At 44.8% G+C, this 19,914-nt stretch overlaps 1 protein-coding gene across 9 annotated transcripts in view; it reads left to right on the forward strand.

The window, feature by feature from the left end:
• The window catches only part of KDM4C (lysine demethylase 4C), a 1,194,550-nt gene that overhangs the window by 855,097 nt on the left and 319,539 nt on the right, over positions 1-19,914 (forward strand). The window contains exons 16-18 of one of the 9 annotated variants that reach the window (XR_003857317.1): positions 1,286-1,372; positions 1,471-3,484; positions 10,165-12,047. The exons of 6 other annotated variants lie outside the window; for them this stretch is intronic. Coding sequence is in view for 1 of the 3 variants with exons in the window: in XM_029605209.1 (XP_029461069.1) it covers positions 1,286-1,294 (9 nt within the window). In the remaining 2 variants the exon portion in view is untranslated. Of the gene's footprint in view, positions 1-1,285; positions 4,606-10,164; positions 12,048-19,914 lie in introns of those variants that run through there. 2 more of the 9 variants (XR_003857316.1, XM_029605209.1) reach the window with 2 other exon arrangements.

Raw genomic sequence — 19,914 nt, forward strand, 5'->3', positions numbered from 1 at the left:
TATGACAGGGGTAGATATACCAATTTGATGTATGGGCTGGTCCTTTGTGAATAATGTACTCATAAGCAGATTAATAGAAAGATGTATAATATATATGTGCACACATATAAAATCATAATCTTTGCTGTTTTCTCAATTATTTTCTGCATCCTACTGCTAATAATCTTGTGATTACATTCTTCAGCAACTTATGCATTTTCCATAGTTTATAGAATGTAATACGTCTCAACTAATATAATTCTGTCAATGATACTTATCTCCTCTCGAGGCTGTAGACCCTAAACAAACACATTCTAGCACATCACTCTCTTGTGCTGTGAAATTAAGCTTCTCGATCTTAGCATTTCAGGACACAGACTATGACACCAGCAGAGCTCTATGCTGGTTGAAAATCATCAGGGAACAAAGCAGCAGCAACCGGCAATTTAGAAGCAATTATAATGGCAGAAGTATAAGGATATTTGAAAAAACAGATTCTGTGGTATATACAAATAACGTCAACAGGTTCTGAGGTAAAATAATTTTGTCTACAGTCAATGTGGTAGATTTTCAAAGATGCACGTGCGCCTGTATAACGGCGCGCACATCTGTTCACATAGCGGGCGGCATGGATTTTGCATAGTAAGTGCAGCTGTGCACACACTATGCAAAATTTTCGTATGTATTGGCCGTGATTTGTGCGCGTCCGTCATGCACAGCTCGCACGAGTATACTTGTGCTCGCAAATACACTTGTGCACATCCTGTAATCGCACGCGTGCACATGCAGACGCGAGGGCGGGACTTCGTAGGTCACCATCATACGCACCCCAGTTGGCTGGCAGGGGAAAGCAGTCAAATTTCACCATCAGGGATTTCGAACTGCTGGCGTCACTGGTGGTGGAAAAGGAGCGGAGCCTGTTCCCCATTCGAGACATGAGAACTGACTTCCCATGCCTTCGGCGAGCCTGGCGGCGGGTGCAGGCCCACTTCAATGAACATGCCTCACACCCCTATGGAGTAAGTAGACAGTCTTTACTACAGCAGATGGGGGGCACTGTGGGAGTGTGAATTTCAGGTTAGGCCTCAAAGGAGGAATCAGACAGAGTGTTAGTTTAGGGTTTTGGATGGAGAGTGTAATGGTAAAAGATTATTGGCATAGCTTATTACCTACATGACTATTGAAGCTCAGTATCCTGCTTCTTCAGGGTTCATAAATGTTATAACACTCATTGTCACATTCCAGTATGCAGGTCCTGTTAGCATCATCAGAGTACACTCATGGTTCTCTCTTCCTTTTCCTCTAGAGGACTTGAAGAAGAAGGCCCGATAGCTGCGCCTAAAGAGGAGGAGGTGGCTGGAGCGGCTGCGGGCGGAGCGGGCTGGGCCTGGTGGTAAGTTATCCTTCCATGCTAATGGAATTTTCAATCTTCTTTTTGAACCTGAATGTACAGTTTATTCTGACCTCTCCTTTTGTTTTACAATGCTGCAGACCCTGAAGAGGCCAGGCCAGGCCTAGCTCCAACACCCCGACCAGCAGCAGCCGCTCCTGGGGGGGAGCTGGTTTCTCCCCCCCCCCAAGAAGAGACCTCAAAGGCGGCGGCCACCTCCCCACAATGAGGCACACCCCGGGCCTCCCCCTAGCACTCCCTCCATAGGGCATCCTCCCCATTTTGCCCGGGGAGTTAGAAACGCGGGGGCATCCAGGGGCCAGACTTTGCTGGTCCAGGAAGGCATTCCTGGCCCTCTCTGGCCTTTATGTCCCCTCAAGCCAGCAGCGCAGCGGCTCATCATCGGGAGCACCTTCTCCCAGTGTTGAGCCTCTGACTTGCTGTGAATTTCGGGCTTATGTGAGGGGGGTCCGAGAGGCACTGAGGGCCATGACTGCCTTCCAGAAACAGAGTACTTATTGCTACCTATCACTTGGCTATTCTTTCATATCCACATTTTTAATGTTGTACACCACAAACACATGGGTTTTATTTAGGGCAAGAAAAGCAAAACTGTTTTGGTTACCTCACCATTGTTATAGAGCTTCAGGTTGCTCCCAGCCTGGCAACAAAAATAAGTTACCTAAGTATGTTATACAGGTTCCCTCTACCTCTCATAAGGTTTCAACATAGCAAACAATAGAATACCATCGGGATACCAGGAAATCTGCAGAGCTGGTATAGTGGGAAGAGATTCAAGTAACATACAAATGTTAGCAGCTACAAAACATTGATTATTGAACTCACATAGGCAGGTGAGAAGCAGACAAGACATGTTTGAAAGAGAAAGTATGGCATGGATCCCCTTTCAGAGCAAACACAGAAAAGTGCAAATCAAACTCTATAGACAAGTATCCCAGAATAAAAACATATTTCCCCTTGTCTGGATTTATTTAAGCCTTCTTACCTAGACATTTGACTCTGGTTCCTACAGCTGCAGCAATCAACAGACCAGTATGTGCACATACTTATGAACACTGCAGGATCTGGCTTGCAGGGTCACAGAGAACGTCAACTCAATCATGGCCAGCTGCAAATCAACCCCCTCCCCCACCCAGCAGGGCACACAGGTCCTTCACAGAGTTTAACAGTGCAGGGATACAAACTCGACTCTGGTAGGTGATTACTCGTAATTACCTGTGGGGAAGAAAAACATCACGTACATGTGCGCCAGCGCTTTAGAGTGTAAAGCGCACAAATCTACTCGCATGCACATGTTGCATATAATCCGTAATAGCTGTACACACACAATTTGCAGCACGCACAGCTCCATTGATGTTAATAGGCAGCGTGCACATCTTCATTGAAGTGAATAGGCAGCACCTACATCTTCATTGAAGTTAATTGGCAGCATGCACAGCTCCATTAAAGTTGATAGGCAGCACATACATCTTCATTGAAGTGAATAGGCAGCGCGCATAGCTTCATTGAAGTTAATAGGTGGCACGCACAAATCATCATCGCGCACAAGATCCACATCAATTTTAATGGAAGGTGCGCGTAACTGCACTCTGCGCAGATAGGACCCACCTATGCGCGTAATTTACGTGTGGGGGGGGGGGAGGAAATGCACAAATTAGGCTGCCTACAAAATGATCACTTGTCCACTCAGTGTCTACTTTCATCATGTCTCAGGCATGTGCAGCTCTGATTTGTAATCCAAACTTCTTACCAGCTGAGACTGACATGCTTGTTGACATGTCATCTGGCACCAGAATCTGTTGTATGGGTCACAGTCTACGACGGTGTGTGCATACAGGAAGGAGCAGATCTGGAAGTGGATCAGGCACACTGTCAACTCTGTGTTCTACCACAACCGGAGCACTGGGGAACTGATGCACAAGTGGAAGGACCTGAGGAGACTTGTGAAGCGGAAGCAGGCCAGGAGGAATCCAGAGGGAGAAGGCAGCCACATAAGCTTCACTCCCTCTGAGCAGCTTATCCTCAGCACCTTATCTGAGGCAGCTGTGGGAGGAGTTGGCCAGCTTGACACCATGCCTTGTTTAGGGCAGGAAGGTGAGCAGAGTAAAAAATATGTTTTTGTAGTCTGTACTCATATCCATCTAGCACTTCTAATTAACCATGCCTTTTTCTAGCTACTCACCTAATGTTTTCATCTACTGTATGTATCTGTAACTATCTCTGTATCTCAGTATAGAGTAGGGATGTGCATTTGTTTCATTCGTTTCATACGTTTCATACGTTTCCCATTATATGCCAATCAGATGTGCATTCGTTTCATATGTTTCATACGTTTCATATTACATGCTTGTATAGGAAACGGATGAAACAAATGCACATCCCTAGTAGAGAGTACAGCAGTTTATGTTAGGCTCTGTAAGAACACAGGGGCCATTGTATTTTGAGCATTCATTATCCTAGGATAGTAGGAATGCATGATCTTCACATGTATGTACCAAGCCAGCACACAGCTTATAACTGCTGCAGCTTTGGTCATATAAGTTAGGTCAAAGCATGCAGTGGTCTTTCATGTGTGTATGAACAAATGCAATCTGTATGTATTATGGGCTAATAAAGCTGATTCCTTAAGGTATACTTGCATAGCCTATATGTTAAAATGCATAGGGGAGGTTCTTTGTTAGGGCCTATGTAGGCTGACCGAGTAGCTGCTGCTCAACGTGAAATACCAGAACACGCTCCTGGCTTTCCACAATCTATGCTATGAGATAGTGTTATGATTTTCATACGGAGATCACTAGAGAAATCAGAACAGGTTTGCGATGAAAGCAAATGTGGTCAAACCTGCACTGTATTAGCTTGTCCCCCTTGACAAGGAGCTGTATGCTCACCCTAGGCCTAGCTCCTCAGCCACTTCACACTGTACAAGTTCCCCAGTAGATAAGAAATGTCATGTGTCCCTGCAGTGCAAAGAACATTGGTGGTCTCAGCAAATTTTTTAAGGTATCTAGACACTTCCCGGAGTCTTCCAAGGACAGGGCCTTGTGTTTGTGGAACTGGTAGACTATGGCCAAATTCTGTGCAGCACAGTGACTATGCTCTGTCTCCTCTGAAAGTCATATTCTCACAGGACAAGCAGCATGTTAGTCCTCACATATGGGTGACGTCAGTGGACAGCCCTGACACGGAAAAATTTTATGTCAAAGTTTCTAGAAAGCTTTGACTGACACTGGCACACTGAGTGCACTGAGCATGCTCAGCATGAAATTATCCCTGTGTCCACAGGTGTCTCCCCTCAGTCTTCTTTTTTCCGTGCTGCAGTTAGCATCGCGTTCAGGAGCTCTGTGAGAAACTCACAACATTTCCTCACAGAAACACTTGAAGTTTTACTTCACAAATTATTTTTCCCTACACGGGTCTCCCTTCGCGTACATTTATTTGACGCTTGGTGAGTACTTTGCTCTGGTTTTCGTCGGCTCCTGTCACCTCACTAACGGTTTCCAAGGCCTACCAACCAAATTGCGGCCTTCCCTCTCCCTATGGTTTTAGCCCCACAAAGCCTGCGATTGTCCTCCTGCGATCCTCTACCTGGTTATTAGGGCTAGTGGGATAGGGTCATCCACGGTTACCGTTGCCGCCAGGGCTGCTGTCGAATCCAGGCCTCCATCGATTCCCTCGGTACCTTAGTAGCGGTCGATGCCCCTATCGATACCGTGGGTGCCTCCATCCATGCCATCCTGCTGCCATCGATGCCCCCCCCCCCCTCGGTCCATCGATGCCGTCGATCCCCACATCGATTCTGTCAGTGCCATCAATGTTTACATCCATGACACTGTTCTCTCCATGAATTCCATCGAAGCCCACATCGGTGCCATTGATACCATCGATGTCTGAGTTGATTCCATCGATGCCTGGGCCCATTCCATCGATGCTAGGTCAATGCCATTAATGTTCAGGTCGATGCCATCAATGTCCAGGCCGATGCCATCAATGTCCAGGCCGATGCCATACATGCCCAGGCCGATGCCGTCGAGGGCAGTGTCAATTTTATTCATGCCATCGACACCCGTGGCCATTTCATCGATGCCATCGATGCCCACGTCGTTTCCATCGGTGCCTTTGTTGATTCCACCGATGCTGTCGATGCCCTCAACGAATTATCGATGCTGCCATCAATCCCAATGATGCCGGTATAGATTTTGCCGATGCCATCGATGGTTCTTCGATTCCATCGATACCTACGCAGATACCATCGGTGCTTCCGTCAGTGTTATTGGTGCTCCACCCATGCCATCGACGCTTTCCTCGATGTTTTTGACGTTACCCTCGAGGCCGCCTTCAATGCCGCCATAGATACCATCAATACTACCATAGCACCTAAACGCAATGCCCTTGACTAAACACAATGCTCCATGCTTCTGGGTCTTAACCAAAGCCGTATCATCCTAGGGCACTAGACAGTGCCAGGAGCAGTGCAGGCTTGCTGACAGTCTGTCTCCACTCGCCATCCAAGACAGCGACGGCATCCACCTTGGCGCTGGGGAAAGACCGGGCCGAGCACTGTGACAATCATTGTCACCAGCACGGTGACAGTCTGCCACCGACACAATCCAGGACATCAGTGCTACCTTACTCTGTGCTGGAGAAGGACCGGGCCAAGCGCCGAGACAGACATCGCCATTGCCACCGCCTCTGTTTTGCAATCTGTGGCAGTTCCTCGGTGCTGGAGAATGACCGGGCCAAGCTCCGAGGTATACCTATTCCGCACTGGCATCATTGTACATTGAGCCAGTTGCGAAGCAGGCCCGGGTTCATGAGTCATGTGCTCCAGAGGTGCCGAGGCTTTCCCCACAAACACCGCTGCAGGGTTCTGAGCCACCACAAAATAATGTGGAAATGCCAGACACGCCTAGCCTGTCTCCTCTGTAGCTGCACTATCATACCTGATTACAGAGTTGAGTTGGACGTTACGTCTTTCAGGCTGTCCTCGATGCCTCCCGAAATCCACGGAGGCATCGAGATTCACCGACTCGTCCTTCTGTGATCACCACGGAGGACGGTAAGTTCTCTAATCCTGCTTCAGCGACAATCCCATTGAGACCTGGTCACTAAATCGGGCCACATGGTTTCGTAAGGTTCTAGGTCGTGTTATCTTCCAAGAACAGTGTTAGTGTCACATATCGCTATTGCTGGCTATGATTGACACAACACCAAGAGAATCTCTCTACCAATAATTGGTATTGCATCGAGACATCCTCCCATTTTCAGCAATGGGACTCCGTTCTCGATAATACTCTGACGTCTGGATCCTGATTATGGTCCGAAGTCCCAGATACACCAGTTGGTCTGCTAGGCACAAAATCCAGCAGACACTGCCTCACTTGCAAGCTCACATCGAGACCTGGTGACAGCTCTCGACATTTTCTTGCACAGCAGACAGATGTGGGTAAGACTTTTACCGCTCATGCTCCCGTGGGAGACTAGCTGATATCTAGATTACATCAGCTCCGCTAGTTGGACACCTCCTGGTTTCCCAACTTGCCGGATATCAGATCGGCCACCCCACTTAGTACTTTGGTTCAGGGTACAGTCCCCCAGATGCTACAAAGCGTGGGGGGGGGGGGAGTTTTTAATCTCACTATTCTTTCTTTCAACAGAAAGCAGATGCTCTCCGCCAACCCTGGACCTCAGAAATGTCAACTTTCTTCAGAAGGGAGAGGTAAAATGGAGTCTCTCGTCACCATGCTTCCCTTACCGTGGTAAGTGGGTTGCCTCTCCTCTAGTCTTTCTATGTGTTTCATAGTGAGTCAACAACATTCCAATCCCAAGTTTTGCCGGGTGCACTAGCTTCGGCAACTTGTGTATTTCACCAAACTCACAAGCAGTGACTGCTGTTTCTCTACGGAGTAAAACATCATACACGCTTTCCTTGCATGCATAACTGTCTAACAGCAGTCAATCCAAGCAAGGGGCTCCATCTTCTCCACGACTCACTATAAATCTTCTACCTGGGATTGCGGTTTAACTACCATAAATCCCATATGGAACAGTTCTGGGCACTACAGTTGCAGCAAAATTCCTGCCCACCAACCACGCAGACATACTGACAATTTCCTACACATCTCTGTGCGCATGCAACATAACCTCAGCCCCTCATTCTTTCATTGATGGGCCACGGGGTTTTTTCACTATCCACTTTACTCACCTGTCCAGATTGGCTATGAGTAAGATTCAGTGGAATTTTCAATTATCAGTGGCTCTAAGCTGTTCAACCGCTTTCGTCCCTGATCCATATTACCGATCTAGAACCAATTCCTCAGATGGTCCTGGTCACGGTCGCATTTACTTAGGGTTGAAGAGTTCAAATTCACATCATCCCAACCCAATATGCATCTATTCTGCTCCATACAGTTTCACATCAACTTCCTGGAGCTTCCAGCCATGCGTTATGCCTTTTATGCTTAAAATACTGCCTCTGCAATAAACCTTTGTGCATACAGACAGACAGCATAGTGGCAATGTGGTATTCCAATACACAAGCACGCCCATCCTCTTAGCTGCTCTGCCAGGAAGCTGCACAGCTTTAGCCTTTGGCCCTTGCACACTCCATGCATGCCCAGGCCACTTATCTAATAGACTTGCTGAACGAAGTAGCAGACCTTATTAATAGATGTTTCCATCCTCTCGAATGGTCTCCGACTACAGGTGTAGCGAGCAAAATCTTTTAGTGCTAAGGTCAACCTACCTTGCCCTCTGTGTCCGAACCGAACCTTACGGGGGACAGATTCTACTCCCTACACATGTCTCAGAATGCGTTCCCATGGAAGCCTTTGTTCGTTCTACAACAAAGGCCTTTTATATGTGTCTCTTTCGACGCCTCTCATAGCCAAAACTCTCATTAGGCTGCAGCAGGACGAGGGTCACTGTTTCTCAGACCCATGTTCTGACCGCGAGAAGTATGTTTTTCCCATACTTCTCTACCTATCACACCAGTAACCAATTCACCTTCTCACTGGTCAGTCTCATATCACGGACTCACTGATGTTCTCGGGTACTGGTAGCGTCACAGCAGCCTTCCACACATAAATCTTCACATTCCAAATGGCACGATTTACCACATGGTGCATATAAAAGGGTATTACCCCCTTTTTCTACACCACTCTTTTCTCTTACTCCCTCGGATTCTACTCTCCACACATCCTCCGTATGGGTGCACCTCAGTTCCAATTTGGCGTACCACTTGGGAGTAGGGATGCCCGATTAACGGTTGGTTCATCCCCTTCTGAGTCAGTTTACCATGGGTTATCCACTGATTAAGCCGCCTCTATTTTCACTGGTTACGGAATGGGGCCTTCATTTAGTGCTTACAAGACTCCTACGTACCCTGTTCTAGCCTTTATTCCTCTCACTTACCACTCTGGCATGGGAACTTCTTTCCCTCGTAGTCATCACTTCTGCCAACAGGGTCAGTAAGTTACACATCTTGTAACACATTCACCAGACCCTGTGTTCCTCTGTGACTGAGTGGTTCTACGTAATCACCCTCATGTCCTCCTTAAGGTAGACGCAGCCTCTCACCTTACTCAGCATATACTCTGCCCACTTTTTCCCAACACCTCTCTCTCACCAGGGCGAGAGGGTTTTCCACTCCTTGGATTGTAAGAGTGCAACTGCATTCTATCTAGACCGCACTACACTCCATAGGAATTACACCTAACTCTTTCCTTCTTGGCAAAAGACTAGCTGTGAGTTCCAGTGGGCAAACAGACCTTTTCCTTCTGCTTGGACTATATCTCCTTTTGCTACCAGCAAGCAGGCATTCCGCTACAAGGCCGTGTGCAAACGCACTCTGTTAGGGCCGTGGCAACCTCAGTAGCTCACCTTCGGTGGGTGCCACTTGCTGATATTTGTAAGGCCGCGACCTGGAGCTCTCCATACCTTCGAAGCCCATTATTGCTTAGATGTAGCTGGCAGACAAGATTTCACTTTGGCCAATCTGTTCTACGTAACTTCTTTTCAGTTTAACTACCCAACATCCTTCCACCAACCCATTCAGGGTTTCAGGATGCCCTCCTTACCAAATTCCACCCCTGTTGTTGTGCCTGCTGCACAGCTGGGGGCATTTGGTGCATTGCTCGTGCATCTTCAGCTCAGTACTTACCCATATGTGAGGACTACCATCCTGCTTGTCCTGTGAGAAAGCAGAGTTGCTTACCTGTAACAGGTGTTCTCACAGGACAGCAGGATGTTAGTCCTCACAAAACCCGCCCGCTGCCCCGCGGAGTTGGGTCTACATACGTTTTATTATTTTATTTTTCACTCACACTGTTTGCTACACACAAGACTGAGGGGAGATACCTGTGGACACAGGGATAATTGCATGCTGAGCATGCTCAGTGCATTCAGTGTGCCAGTGTCACTCAAAGCTTTCTAGAAACTTTGATAGAAAAGTTTTCTGTGTCAGGGCTCCGTCCACTGACGTCACCCATATGTGAGGACTAACATCCTGCTGTCCTGTGAGAACACCTGTTACAGGTAAGCAACTCTGCTTTCCCCAAGCACTCTGTTGCATGCCTTAAGCCCTCCCTCTGCCATAAGGAATATCACCGGGAGTATAAAGTTGGGTTGTGGACTATTTAGAATGCCTGGGTCATTCATAGCTCTATACCACTGGAGTAGTAGTGAGGTCTTTCTAGTGTAACATGCATCCCATATGAACCAAAGTACATAACACACCGATTGGCAGTGTGTGCTCATTTATTTATGATCTTTTTTAGGGGAGCCAGATGATGAGCGACCTGGACCTGCACCTAGATGACCCCAAAGGCTGTACCGTCGTCTGTGGGTGACTCATCGGAAGAGGAGGAAGGGGGTGCCCGTGAACAGCCGGAACAGCCTGCGGAGGGAGAGGAGCCGGAAGACACACTGGCTGATCTGCTTCAGGTTCGCCCTCAGGACAGCAGTGCGTTGGACTAGACCGAACCTGAACTGATTGCCAGTCAGGCTGAGAGACTGCTGTTACAGCAAAGCGCCAGGCTCTTGGATGCTATCTCAGGCCTGCCTGATGTGGTGCGGCAGGAATCAGACTCCCTCTGTGATACCATCAGGGAAGAATCACAAGCCCTCCATGATACCATCAGGGAGGAAGGAGAGGGGATTCAGCAGGCGTTACGGGACCTTTGCCGGGCTACTGATGAACAAACAGGTGTGGAGGGAGATGCTGCAGCGGTTGCCTCCTGTGCAGCTGCAGCCACCAGCGGCACTATGGCCTTTCATGGTGCCCTGGATGCATTACCCTCCACCTTATAGGCCACCCTTCCCATGTATGGCACCTGCCTGTGCAGAAGAACCCACTGTGGGACAGACACCTGTACCTCAGCCTGCCCCAGGATATCCGTGGATGGCACCCCCACCCCCGCCTGCACCACCTGTCATGCTACCGTCACCACCACCAGAGCTGCTGTTGCCACCGGCTGTACCTTCCTGCAGCCATGAACTGGAACTGCTCCAACGTCCTCCACCCTCTGAGGGTAGTGTGAGCAGTGGGAGGAGAACATTTGCACAGGAGCTCCAGGTTGGGGCAGCCTATGCTTCCTGAAGCCAGAAAGAGAGGACAGCCAAGGAAGTGATCTTTTAGTGTGTTCACTTTTATTTATCTGCACTTTTTGTACATACATGCACTACCGTATATTTCACTATGCTCTTTATTGTAAATAAATCCACTTTCACCTTAGGAAATGACTTTCTATGAGAGTGCTCCTTTGTTGTATAGCCTGCCTTTGTCTCAAGCAATGGATTTCTTGCAATTCCTCCGGAGTCAGATGCTCCTCCTCCTCATTCTCTTGAGGGTCCTCCTCTGGCGAAGGCATGTGTCTGTTAAGTGCAAGGTTATGTAGCATACAGCAGGCTAGAAAAATCACACACTTTAGAGGGACTGTAAATAAGGCATCCTCTAATCTTTCTAGATGTCGGAAGCATGACTTCAGTAAACCAAATGTTCTCTCTATGACAGCCCTGGTCTTACGGTGTGCCCTGTTGTAGCGAGCCTCAGCAGCAGTTGCAGGGGAGGCAATTGGGATTATGAGCCACATTTTCAGTGGATAGCCTCTGTCACCTGTAGGAGAAGACACAGAAAATCAAAGTAACAAATTCCTTCTGTGTTTCATTGTGGCACAGCTCACAAGCCAAGTAAGCAGGAGCCCTGCTATGGACCATACAAGTAAGGCTGACAAAAAGATAGCTGGGGACTATGTATGTTAGTGATGTGTCCTTGCTGGAAGTGGTCATGAATTCTGGATTGTGATAGAATGTAGGCATTGTCGGTGGATCCTGGAAAGAGGGGCATCACATTTGTGATGATACCCTTGGCGTTGCAGACCACTTGCATGTTTAGGGCGTGGAATCTCTTGCGGTTGCGATAGGTGGCCTCATCTCCTCCTAGTGCCCTTAGGTGCACGTGAGTGCAATCAATAGCTCCCAAGACTGAGGGGGAAGTGTTCAATTTGATAAAACTCTGTCATTTTTTGTTGATCCTGTCTTCTAAAAAGGAAGGAGATAAAGTGTTGTGTTTTAAGAACATAAGAAAATGCCATACTGGGTCAGACCAAGGGTCCATCAAGCCCAGCATCCTGTTTCCAACAGTGGCCAATCCAGGCCATAAGAACCTGGCAAGTACCCAAAAACTAAGTCTATTCCATGTAACCATTGCTAATGGCAGTGGCTATTCTCTAAGTGAACTTAATAGCAGGTAATGGACTTCTCCTCCAAGAACTTATCCAATCCTTTTTTAAACACAGCTATACTAACTGCACGAACCACATTCTCTGGCAACAAATTCCAGAGTTTAATTGTGCGTTGAGTAAAAAAGAACTTTCTCCGATTAGTTTTAAATGTGCCCCATGCTAACTTCATGGAGTGTCCCCTAGTCTTTCTACTATCCGAAAGAGTAAATAACCGATTTACATCTACCCGTTCTAGACCTCTCATGATTTTAAACACCTCTATCATATCCCCCCTCAGTCGTCTCTTCTCCAAGCTGAAAAGTCCTAACCTATTTAGTCTTTCCTCATAGGGGAGTTGTTCCATTCCCCCATATCATTTTGGTAGCCCTTCTCTGTACCTTCTCCATCGCAATTATATCTTTTTTGAGATGCGGCGACCAGAATTGTACACAGTATTCAAGGTGCGGTCTCACCATGGAGCGATACAGAGGCATTATGACATTTTCCGTTTTATTTATCATTCCTTTTCTAATAATTCCCAACATTCTGTTTGCTTTTTTGACTGCCGCAGCACACTGCGCCGACGATTTCAGTTTTCCAGAGCAAGGCAGCCAGGACCTGCACTAGACACCTTGAGGTGGCAGACTGAATGATTACAGATGTCACTCCGAGCGGTGTTTGGAAGGTGCCGATAGCAAAAAAGGCCAGGGCGATAGTCACCTTGATGTGTACTGGCAAGGCATGGCCCCTGTGGGTGATAGATTGCAGGTCAGGCTCTAACATTTGGCAGAGGTACAGTATTGTTTCCTTATTAAATCTGAATCTGTGCATTACTTCCTCCTCAGACAGATGCAGAAATTGTGTGCGAGTCCTGTAAACTCTATGTAGAGGGTACCTCCTCAGTCTCAGCATTCTTCTTCTCCTCTCTCTTCTGAGCCATATAGAGTGGAGGACCCATGCAGCTATTATAATCATATAGAAACAGGAATGGCCAAAGAGAATAGCTGTTTCTTCTGTTTATCACTTCCTGAGGCAGTTCCTTACCATTAGACATAAATCAACAGTGCCTAGGGAAATAGTTTGCCATTTGCCATTTACCATCAATAAGCCCCACAAGCTCTTCCTTCCACCTTCTGCCTTTTCTCTGGAATCGCGGGTCCCTGAGTGAAGAGGCCAAGAAACCGCAAGCAACCGAGGACACTTTAGTAGTCCCTTGTGGACACAGGCAGGCAGTAGTAAATATACGCGAGTGAGATACACTGAATGTGCCGGATGATTTGCGCACATCCCTTATAAAATACGTCATGCACGTGTAAGTCATGCGCACGCCTCCGAAACGCCTCTTTTTTTTATTTGTGCGAGTTTGTGCGCGCTGGGTCATTTACGTGCAAAAATACGGCTATGCAAAATTTGGTTTGCACGTGCCCCGGCAACTTACGCATTTATGTGCCGTTTTTTGTGCGCTTAGGGCTATGAAAATCTGGCCCAATGTGTTCAGTGCTATAAAATGACCACAAAGTGTATCTTAAGGATGGGAGAAACTATTGGACAGGTTATCAGGGTTGAGCCATGTACATTTTCTGCAAATTTTAGTGTGTAGTGTCATCCATTTAAATGTTGAATTTTGTCAAAACGAAGAAAATAGTAGGTTGCTCCATCAAAACCAATAGAGGTTCTAGAAGCTACACCAGTGATCCTCCTTGGCAAATCTGTGCTTTTGAGCAGCTAGGACAGTGACAATATCAGGAAATCAAATCTCAAAGAAACCAAGGATTTAACAAATAGACAAATTGAAATGCTTTGTCCTTCTTTCCACACTTTGTTTGTATGCCCATTTCTTTCTTAATAAAACCTGAGCCACAAATACTTGCTATAATGTATAAAACAGCGGAATTTGTTTTGATCTGGAGGCCTTTGTAGTAAGAATCTCAAGAATGATGCTTTTCAATTGTAACCTAAGTGATGTACAAATATATGTGCAACAAATATATTCCAAATGCAAATTTCTAACACAATGAAAATGCAATGTACTTCTCTCAGTCCTCAATCTCTAGCTTGAGTGCCTATACAGTCAGTTAAACCTTTTTCCTAGCTTCAGATTCCAGAAGAGTGAGTTCTTGAATACCAAAAACATTTATTACATGAATGACAGTTCAACACTCACTGTGAACGTCAAGACAAAAATAGCCTTATAGACTGCAGTACCTGGTTCAGCTGTTATGAGTCTCTGGAAGCCCAGTTGGTAGTCAGAGGGAGATTAACTGCATCTGTAGTTGAAGCTATAGATACTAGTGAATAGGAATAGAATAGGAATAGGTGAAAAGTGATGCTTGTATTGAAGGATTCAGGATGATCTGATAGCTTGCAAGAGCCTTTTGCAACCTAAAATCCGTCCAGATAGTAAACAGTCCCAGCATAGTTTGGATCAAGGACCAATAAGAAGAAGAGAGAGTAAAACAGGAACAGATCCAATAGGGAAGTTCAGAAACATTCAAGCAATAACAAATCAGGAACAGTCTCTACACTGTGCAGAGTCTCTAAGCTATAACAGAAATCTAAATTTTCCCTATATAATCTAACCCTCTTTTACCCCCATTGCTACCCAACATTATCTTAAAATTGTATTTGTTAAACTCTAATGTCACTCTCCTAATGTAAACCGTTATGATGGCAAAACCGAATATAAGGTATACAAAACATGTTAAAATAAATAAATTTTAGTCTATGGATTTATTTTGTATATGTCTGGCACTAACCCTCAAAGCACTACAATTAATCTACCTATATCTTCCTAGTTACTCAATATATTAACTTGTTTTGAATTAGATTCCTTATGTATAAAATCTGCAACAAATTACTCCTACCAAACACAGTTATCATATATAATCAAAACATATAATACCAAATAAAAACAAATAAGGTCTAGTAAACAGATAAGGGTATAGCAAGGTAAATGGATAGAATATAGTAAGGAAGATTGAGGTGTCACGCGCGCTTCTGGTCTTCTTCTGCTACAAGTGGTTCAAACTCTGGAATCTGGGGCTATGGAGTTTGAAGTCTGGATCGCTTGCTGTGTCCTCTGGCATCCTCACTCGATTGGTAGAAATTGCAGATGAGCCTTACGGTTCTCTTCTGTTCATCACTTCCTTAGAGATCTCCTGTATTTATTCCATGCTTTCTTGAATTCAGATACTGTTTTTATCTCTACCACCTCCACTGGGAGGCTGTTCCATGCATCCACCACCCTCTCTGTAAAGAAATATTTCCTAACAATGCTCCTGAATCTAGCCCCTTTGGCACATTCACCCTCATCTCATGACCCCTTGTTCTAGAGCTTCCTTTCCATTGAAAAAGCCTTACTTCCTCTGCATGGAAACCTTTGAGATATTTAAATGTCTGTATATCACTCTTATTTCACCTTTCCTTTGGAGTATACATGTTTAGATCTTTAAATCTATCTCCATATGCTTTAGAACAAAGACCATTGACCATTTTAGTAGCCACTCCTTAGACCATCTTGTTTATATCCATTTCAAGCTGCGTTCTCCAGAATTGTGCATGTGTTCCAAGTGACATTTCATAAGGGACCTATATAGGGGCAATATCACCTCCCTTTTTCTGCTGACCATTCCTCTCCCTATGCAGCCAAGCATCTTTCTGGCTTTTACTGTGAATTTATCCACCTGTTTGGCCAACTTAAGATCATCAGATACAATTACCCCACATCCCACTCTTCATTTCAGGTAGATGTTAAAAGCGTTGCTCACACAAAAATGGCCCCATACACTGGTATGTGTGCAGTGTGCGAGCGACACAAATTTTAAGAAGCTGGAAAATACACGTGTATATACCTGTACACCTGTCAAGAATAAGGAGGCAGAAAAGGGGCCGGGGCATATGCGTTCCGGGGTAGGGCCAAGACTTACACGCATAACCCCAAATTTGGCATGGCAACGTGCATCATGTGTAACTTTACTACTGATCCAGATGAGGTGCAGATCTGGAGATTTTGAGCCAGAGGGGTCCTGAACACGGGGGGGGTCAGAGGAAGAAGGAAGGAGACAGAGAGACAATCTGACACTCCCATTGTAAGAGGGGCACTTTCAACTCAGGGTGGGTTTCCGGGGTTGGTTTTACATTGGGCTGTTAAGATGCAAGAGTCTGTAGACCCTTGTAACCCCCTCCCCAAACAAAAAAACAAAAAACAAATACCCACCCTGAGTTGAAAGGGACCCTTTTAAGGTGGGAGATATAGAGTGTCAGACTATCTCTCTAAGAGAGGTGCTCTCTCTTCTGTTCTGCCCCCCCCCCCCCCCAAATATGGTCACTTGTGCAAGTTACACATGTAAAGGCCGCACACATATGCACAGCAGGGATAGTTTAAATGATATGCATGTACTTGCACATATGTAAAATTAAGCATATCTTTTGTAGCATGCACGCGCGTGCATTTCTAGCGAGCACACACGCTCCTTTTAAAATGTACCTGTTAGTTATTAGGAGAATTTAACTTTTAACTTGGATTTTTGCAACCTAAGGGGCCGATGCAATAAAAAGTGCGGAAAGCGTGTGTGGCACCCGCAAGGGGGGGGGCGCCATGCAATACCCAAATTAGGGGGTTGCACTAGCAAGGAGGCGCTAGGGTCACTTGTGCAACCTTAGCGCCTCCTTGCTAACGCGACCCTGCTGCGGCTGACTGTTATGAAGACTGACACCAGTAAACTCAGCAATGGTTTTAATAACCGGCCGTCTGCCAGTAATGAAATGGCCGCCAATAAACTCTGCATCCGTTTTCATTACTGGCAGACGGCTGGTTATGAAAACCGACACCGAGTTTACTGGCGTCGGTCTTCATAACTCAACGGTCTGCCGAGGTTTTTTTTTTTTTTTTTTTTTGGGGGGGGGGGGGTTTACATAAGAAAAGAAGTACAGAAAATCAGTTTTTTCTGCTTTTCTGTACTTTTTACCTGCGCTCAGCTATTAATGCCTGCTCCAGGCAGGCGTTAATATCTGAGAGCAAAATGTGTGTCTGAGACGCACACTTTTTTTTTTTTTTGCATGCAGAGTGAATGAGTAATAGCCTTATTCTCATGCATTTGCATGTGATGAGCGCTATTGCATTCACTCCGCATCCAACACGGGTTAAATAGGCGCTAATCCCCCTATTGCATTAGGGGGTGGATTAGCGCCTATTTAACCCGCATTGGAATGCGGGTTATACAGTGCCCTCAGCCCCTAAATGCATTACTCTGCATTTTTTACCATTAAATCTTAGCTATCAGACCTTAGATCGTTCCTCGAGCTTCACTAGATCCCTCTTCATATTTTCTACTCCTTCCTGGCTGCCAACCTGTTTCAGATTTTGGTATCATCAGCAAAAAGTTAAACCATTCCCGACAAACCTTCCATTATGTTACCCACAAAAATGATGAAAAAAAATGGTCCAAGAACTGATTCCTGAGGCCCAGCACTAGTAACAACCCCTAGCGTGTTGCCTCAACATATGCAAATTTATCTCATACATATTCATTGTGGATATGCTGAAAACCTGATTGACTGTGGAGTTCCTAGAACAGGTTTAGAAAGCCCTGTTTTATCAGCAGTGCAGCCATTGTTCATTGTTTTATTTTATTTTTTTATTTGTAACTTTTCTTTTTGTTTTTTGAATTTGTAATGTTATTTTGTTTCTAATTGTTTTTAGTTGTGCATGTTTTTTTGTTCCTGTCTTGAACTACTAGAGGGCATGGGCTAGAAATTCTTTAAAATACATTTTGGGGCTTGTGTGTACATTGGATGTCTTATTTCTGATACCACTTCAATTTCCATTTCCAGGGTATTGTCCTTTTTCAATGGTGAAAAAGCATTTTCAATATGTATCGGGGTCTCTTGAGGGTGACAGGTCTTATCCGACTAAAGCTCACAATAACTCATTTTTTCTTGGTTTTCGAAACCTCTGTGGTAGTGGAGTGGAAACTTACTGGATGCTGTATGGTAATGGCGATTCTTCCAATGATAACTAATTCCTCTTTTGCCCCTATAATGGTATTTTAAGTTAACTCCTTTTCCAATGCAGAGAGTTGCGAACAGATTGGGCAAGCTCTCAGCCTCCTTAGGACTAAGGCACTCATTTATTACATTATATAATAGTTATTATGTTATATTAATAATCATTTTTTTTATATTAATAACTCAAAAATATCCAGTGCTGCGTAGTCTAATTTTACTAAATGACTGTCATCTGAAGAAAAATTATAGGCAGATCATTTTTGACTTGGCCATTTTTGGGGCTTCCATTAACTGGAATTACTTTGCTTTACCAATGACCTAGTACTACTATATACATTGAAAATAATATTTTTTACTTTAATATATCATACTAAGTTCTTTGAAAATAAATAAACATAATTTTTAAAAAAACTCACTGTTTAATAATAGGTAATTAAGCTATAAAATGGTTTGCTATAAATCTCTTGTTGGAGTCTATTGGGGGTAGGGTGAATGAGGCAAATTGGTGGCTTCTTCAGGCTGAACAAGTAAGAAGCCCCTAATTTTGTATAGTTTTGTATTGAAGAAATACATAAAACCTATTGTTGTCTATCATTATTTGTTCACATTATTTGCAAGTAGAGTGACTTTTAAAACTTGGAACTCTTGTTGTGTCCTCTGATCTGGGCAAAGGGAAGCTATTTCTGCTAGCACAATTAATAAATACAAATTGAATTAGTTTGTGGGGGATATACATTTCCTAGGCTTACAAAGCCTAGCTTTTTCAATTTCAAGTTTTAGATGGTGTGTGACTAAATTGATAAACTCTGAGGATATTTCACTAAATGGTTTTTGTAATGAAATGTTAGCATGAAATGAATTTGATTTAACCATAGTTCTTAGCAATAAAAAAGCTAATATCAAAAGTCTATCAGATATTATTTAGCACTTTTCAAAAGGATTAACTATTTCTTATATCAGGTCTAAAGAATACAGACATAATTGATATAGGCATAGAAATGTTAAGAATTACTGGTTGTATGTGCAGATATTTGTATACATTATTGTTGTGAGTTGTCCTTTCCTCCAACCACAATGATATCCTTTGCTTCATCTCTGAGGTCTGATTACACCCTGTCGGATTCCAGTATCTCAACTTATGCTATCTCTCATTCGACATAATTAGTACAACCTACATTAAGTATACTTATCTCCATCTCCTACCTGTTAAGCTTCATTTTGCAGCCCATGTAGGTCAAGACTCCAGTCATCCAACTATCCTCCAGTAACGACTCCAAGAACCCTCTTAAATACTTATAACCTTCAAGTTGCTTGGAATTCACCCTTTAAGGAAGTTCATGCCCTTTCACTTTTGCCGGTTCACCCATCCAGTGGGATCCTCATATTGCTCAGGTGATTCCACTGCTCCCCCATATGTCTGAGTCTTTTCCTCAACCTATAATGACATTTATCTCTGAGGTCCAATTACACCGCACAGGACTCAAAAGTCTCAACTCTGCTGGAGACACTGTTTCAACACTCAACTCGCCCCAGGCCTCTGCATCCCTTTCCACTTGGCAATGTCCCAGGACAAAATTGACAGCCTGGAATAACTACTAGTTGGCAATTTCTTGCAGAAACAACCCGGTCAGAGTCCTGGAAACCTGAAATAGAGCGCTCTCTCAGAGCCCCGTCCAGCATCCCTGTCTGTTACATTTTATCTTAGTTCAGCCAAAGGAAAAAAATGTTCAAAAACTTTTTCTTTTACAGATTTTATATCTCAATTCCAGGTGCTAAGTCAACAGCAAAGAAAAAGAAAAA

Source organism: Rhinatrema bivittatum, chromosome 1, assembly GCF_901001135.1.
Source record: "Rhinatrema bivittatum chromosome 1, aRhiBiv1.1, whole genome shotgun sequence".
NCBI lineage: Eukaryota > Metazoa > Chordata > Amphibia > Gymnophiona > Rhinatrematidae > Rhinatrema > Rhinatrema bivittatum.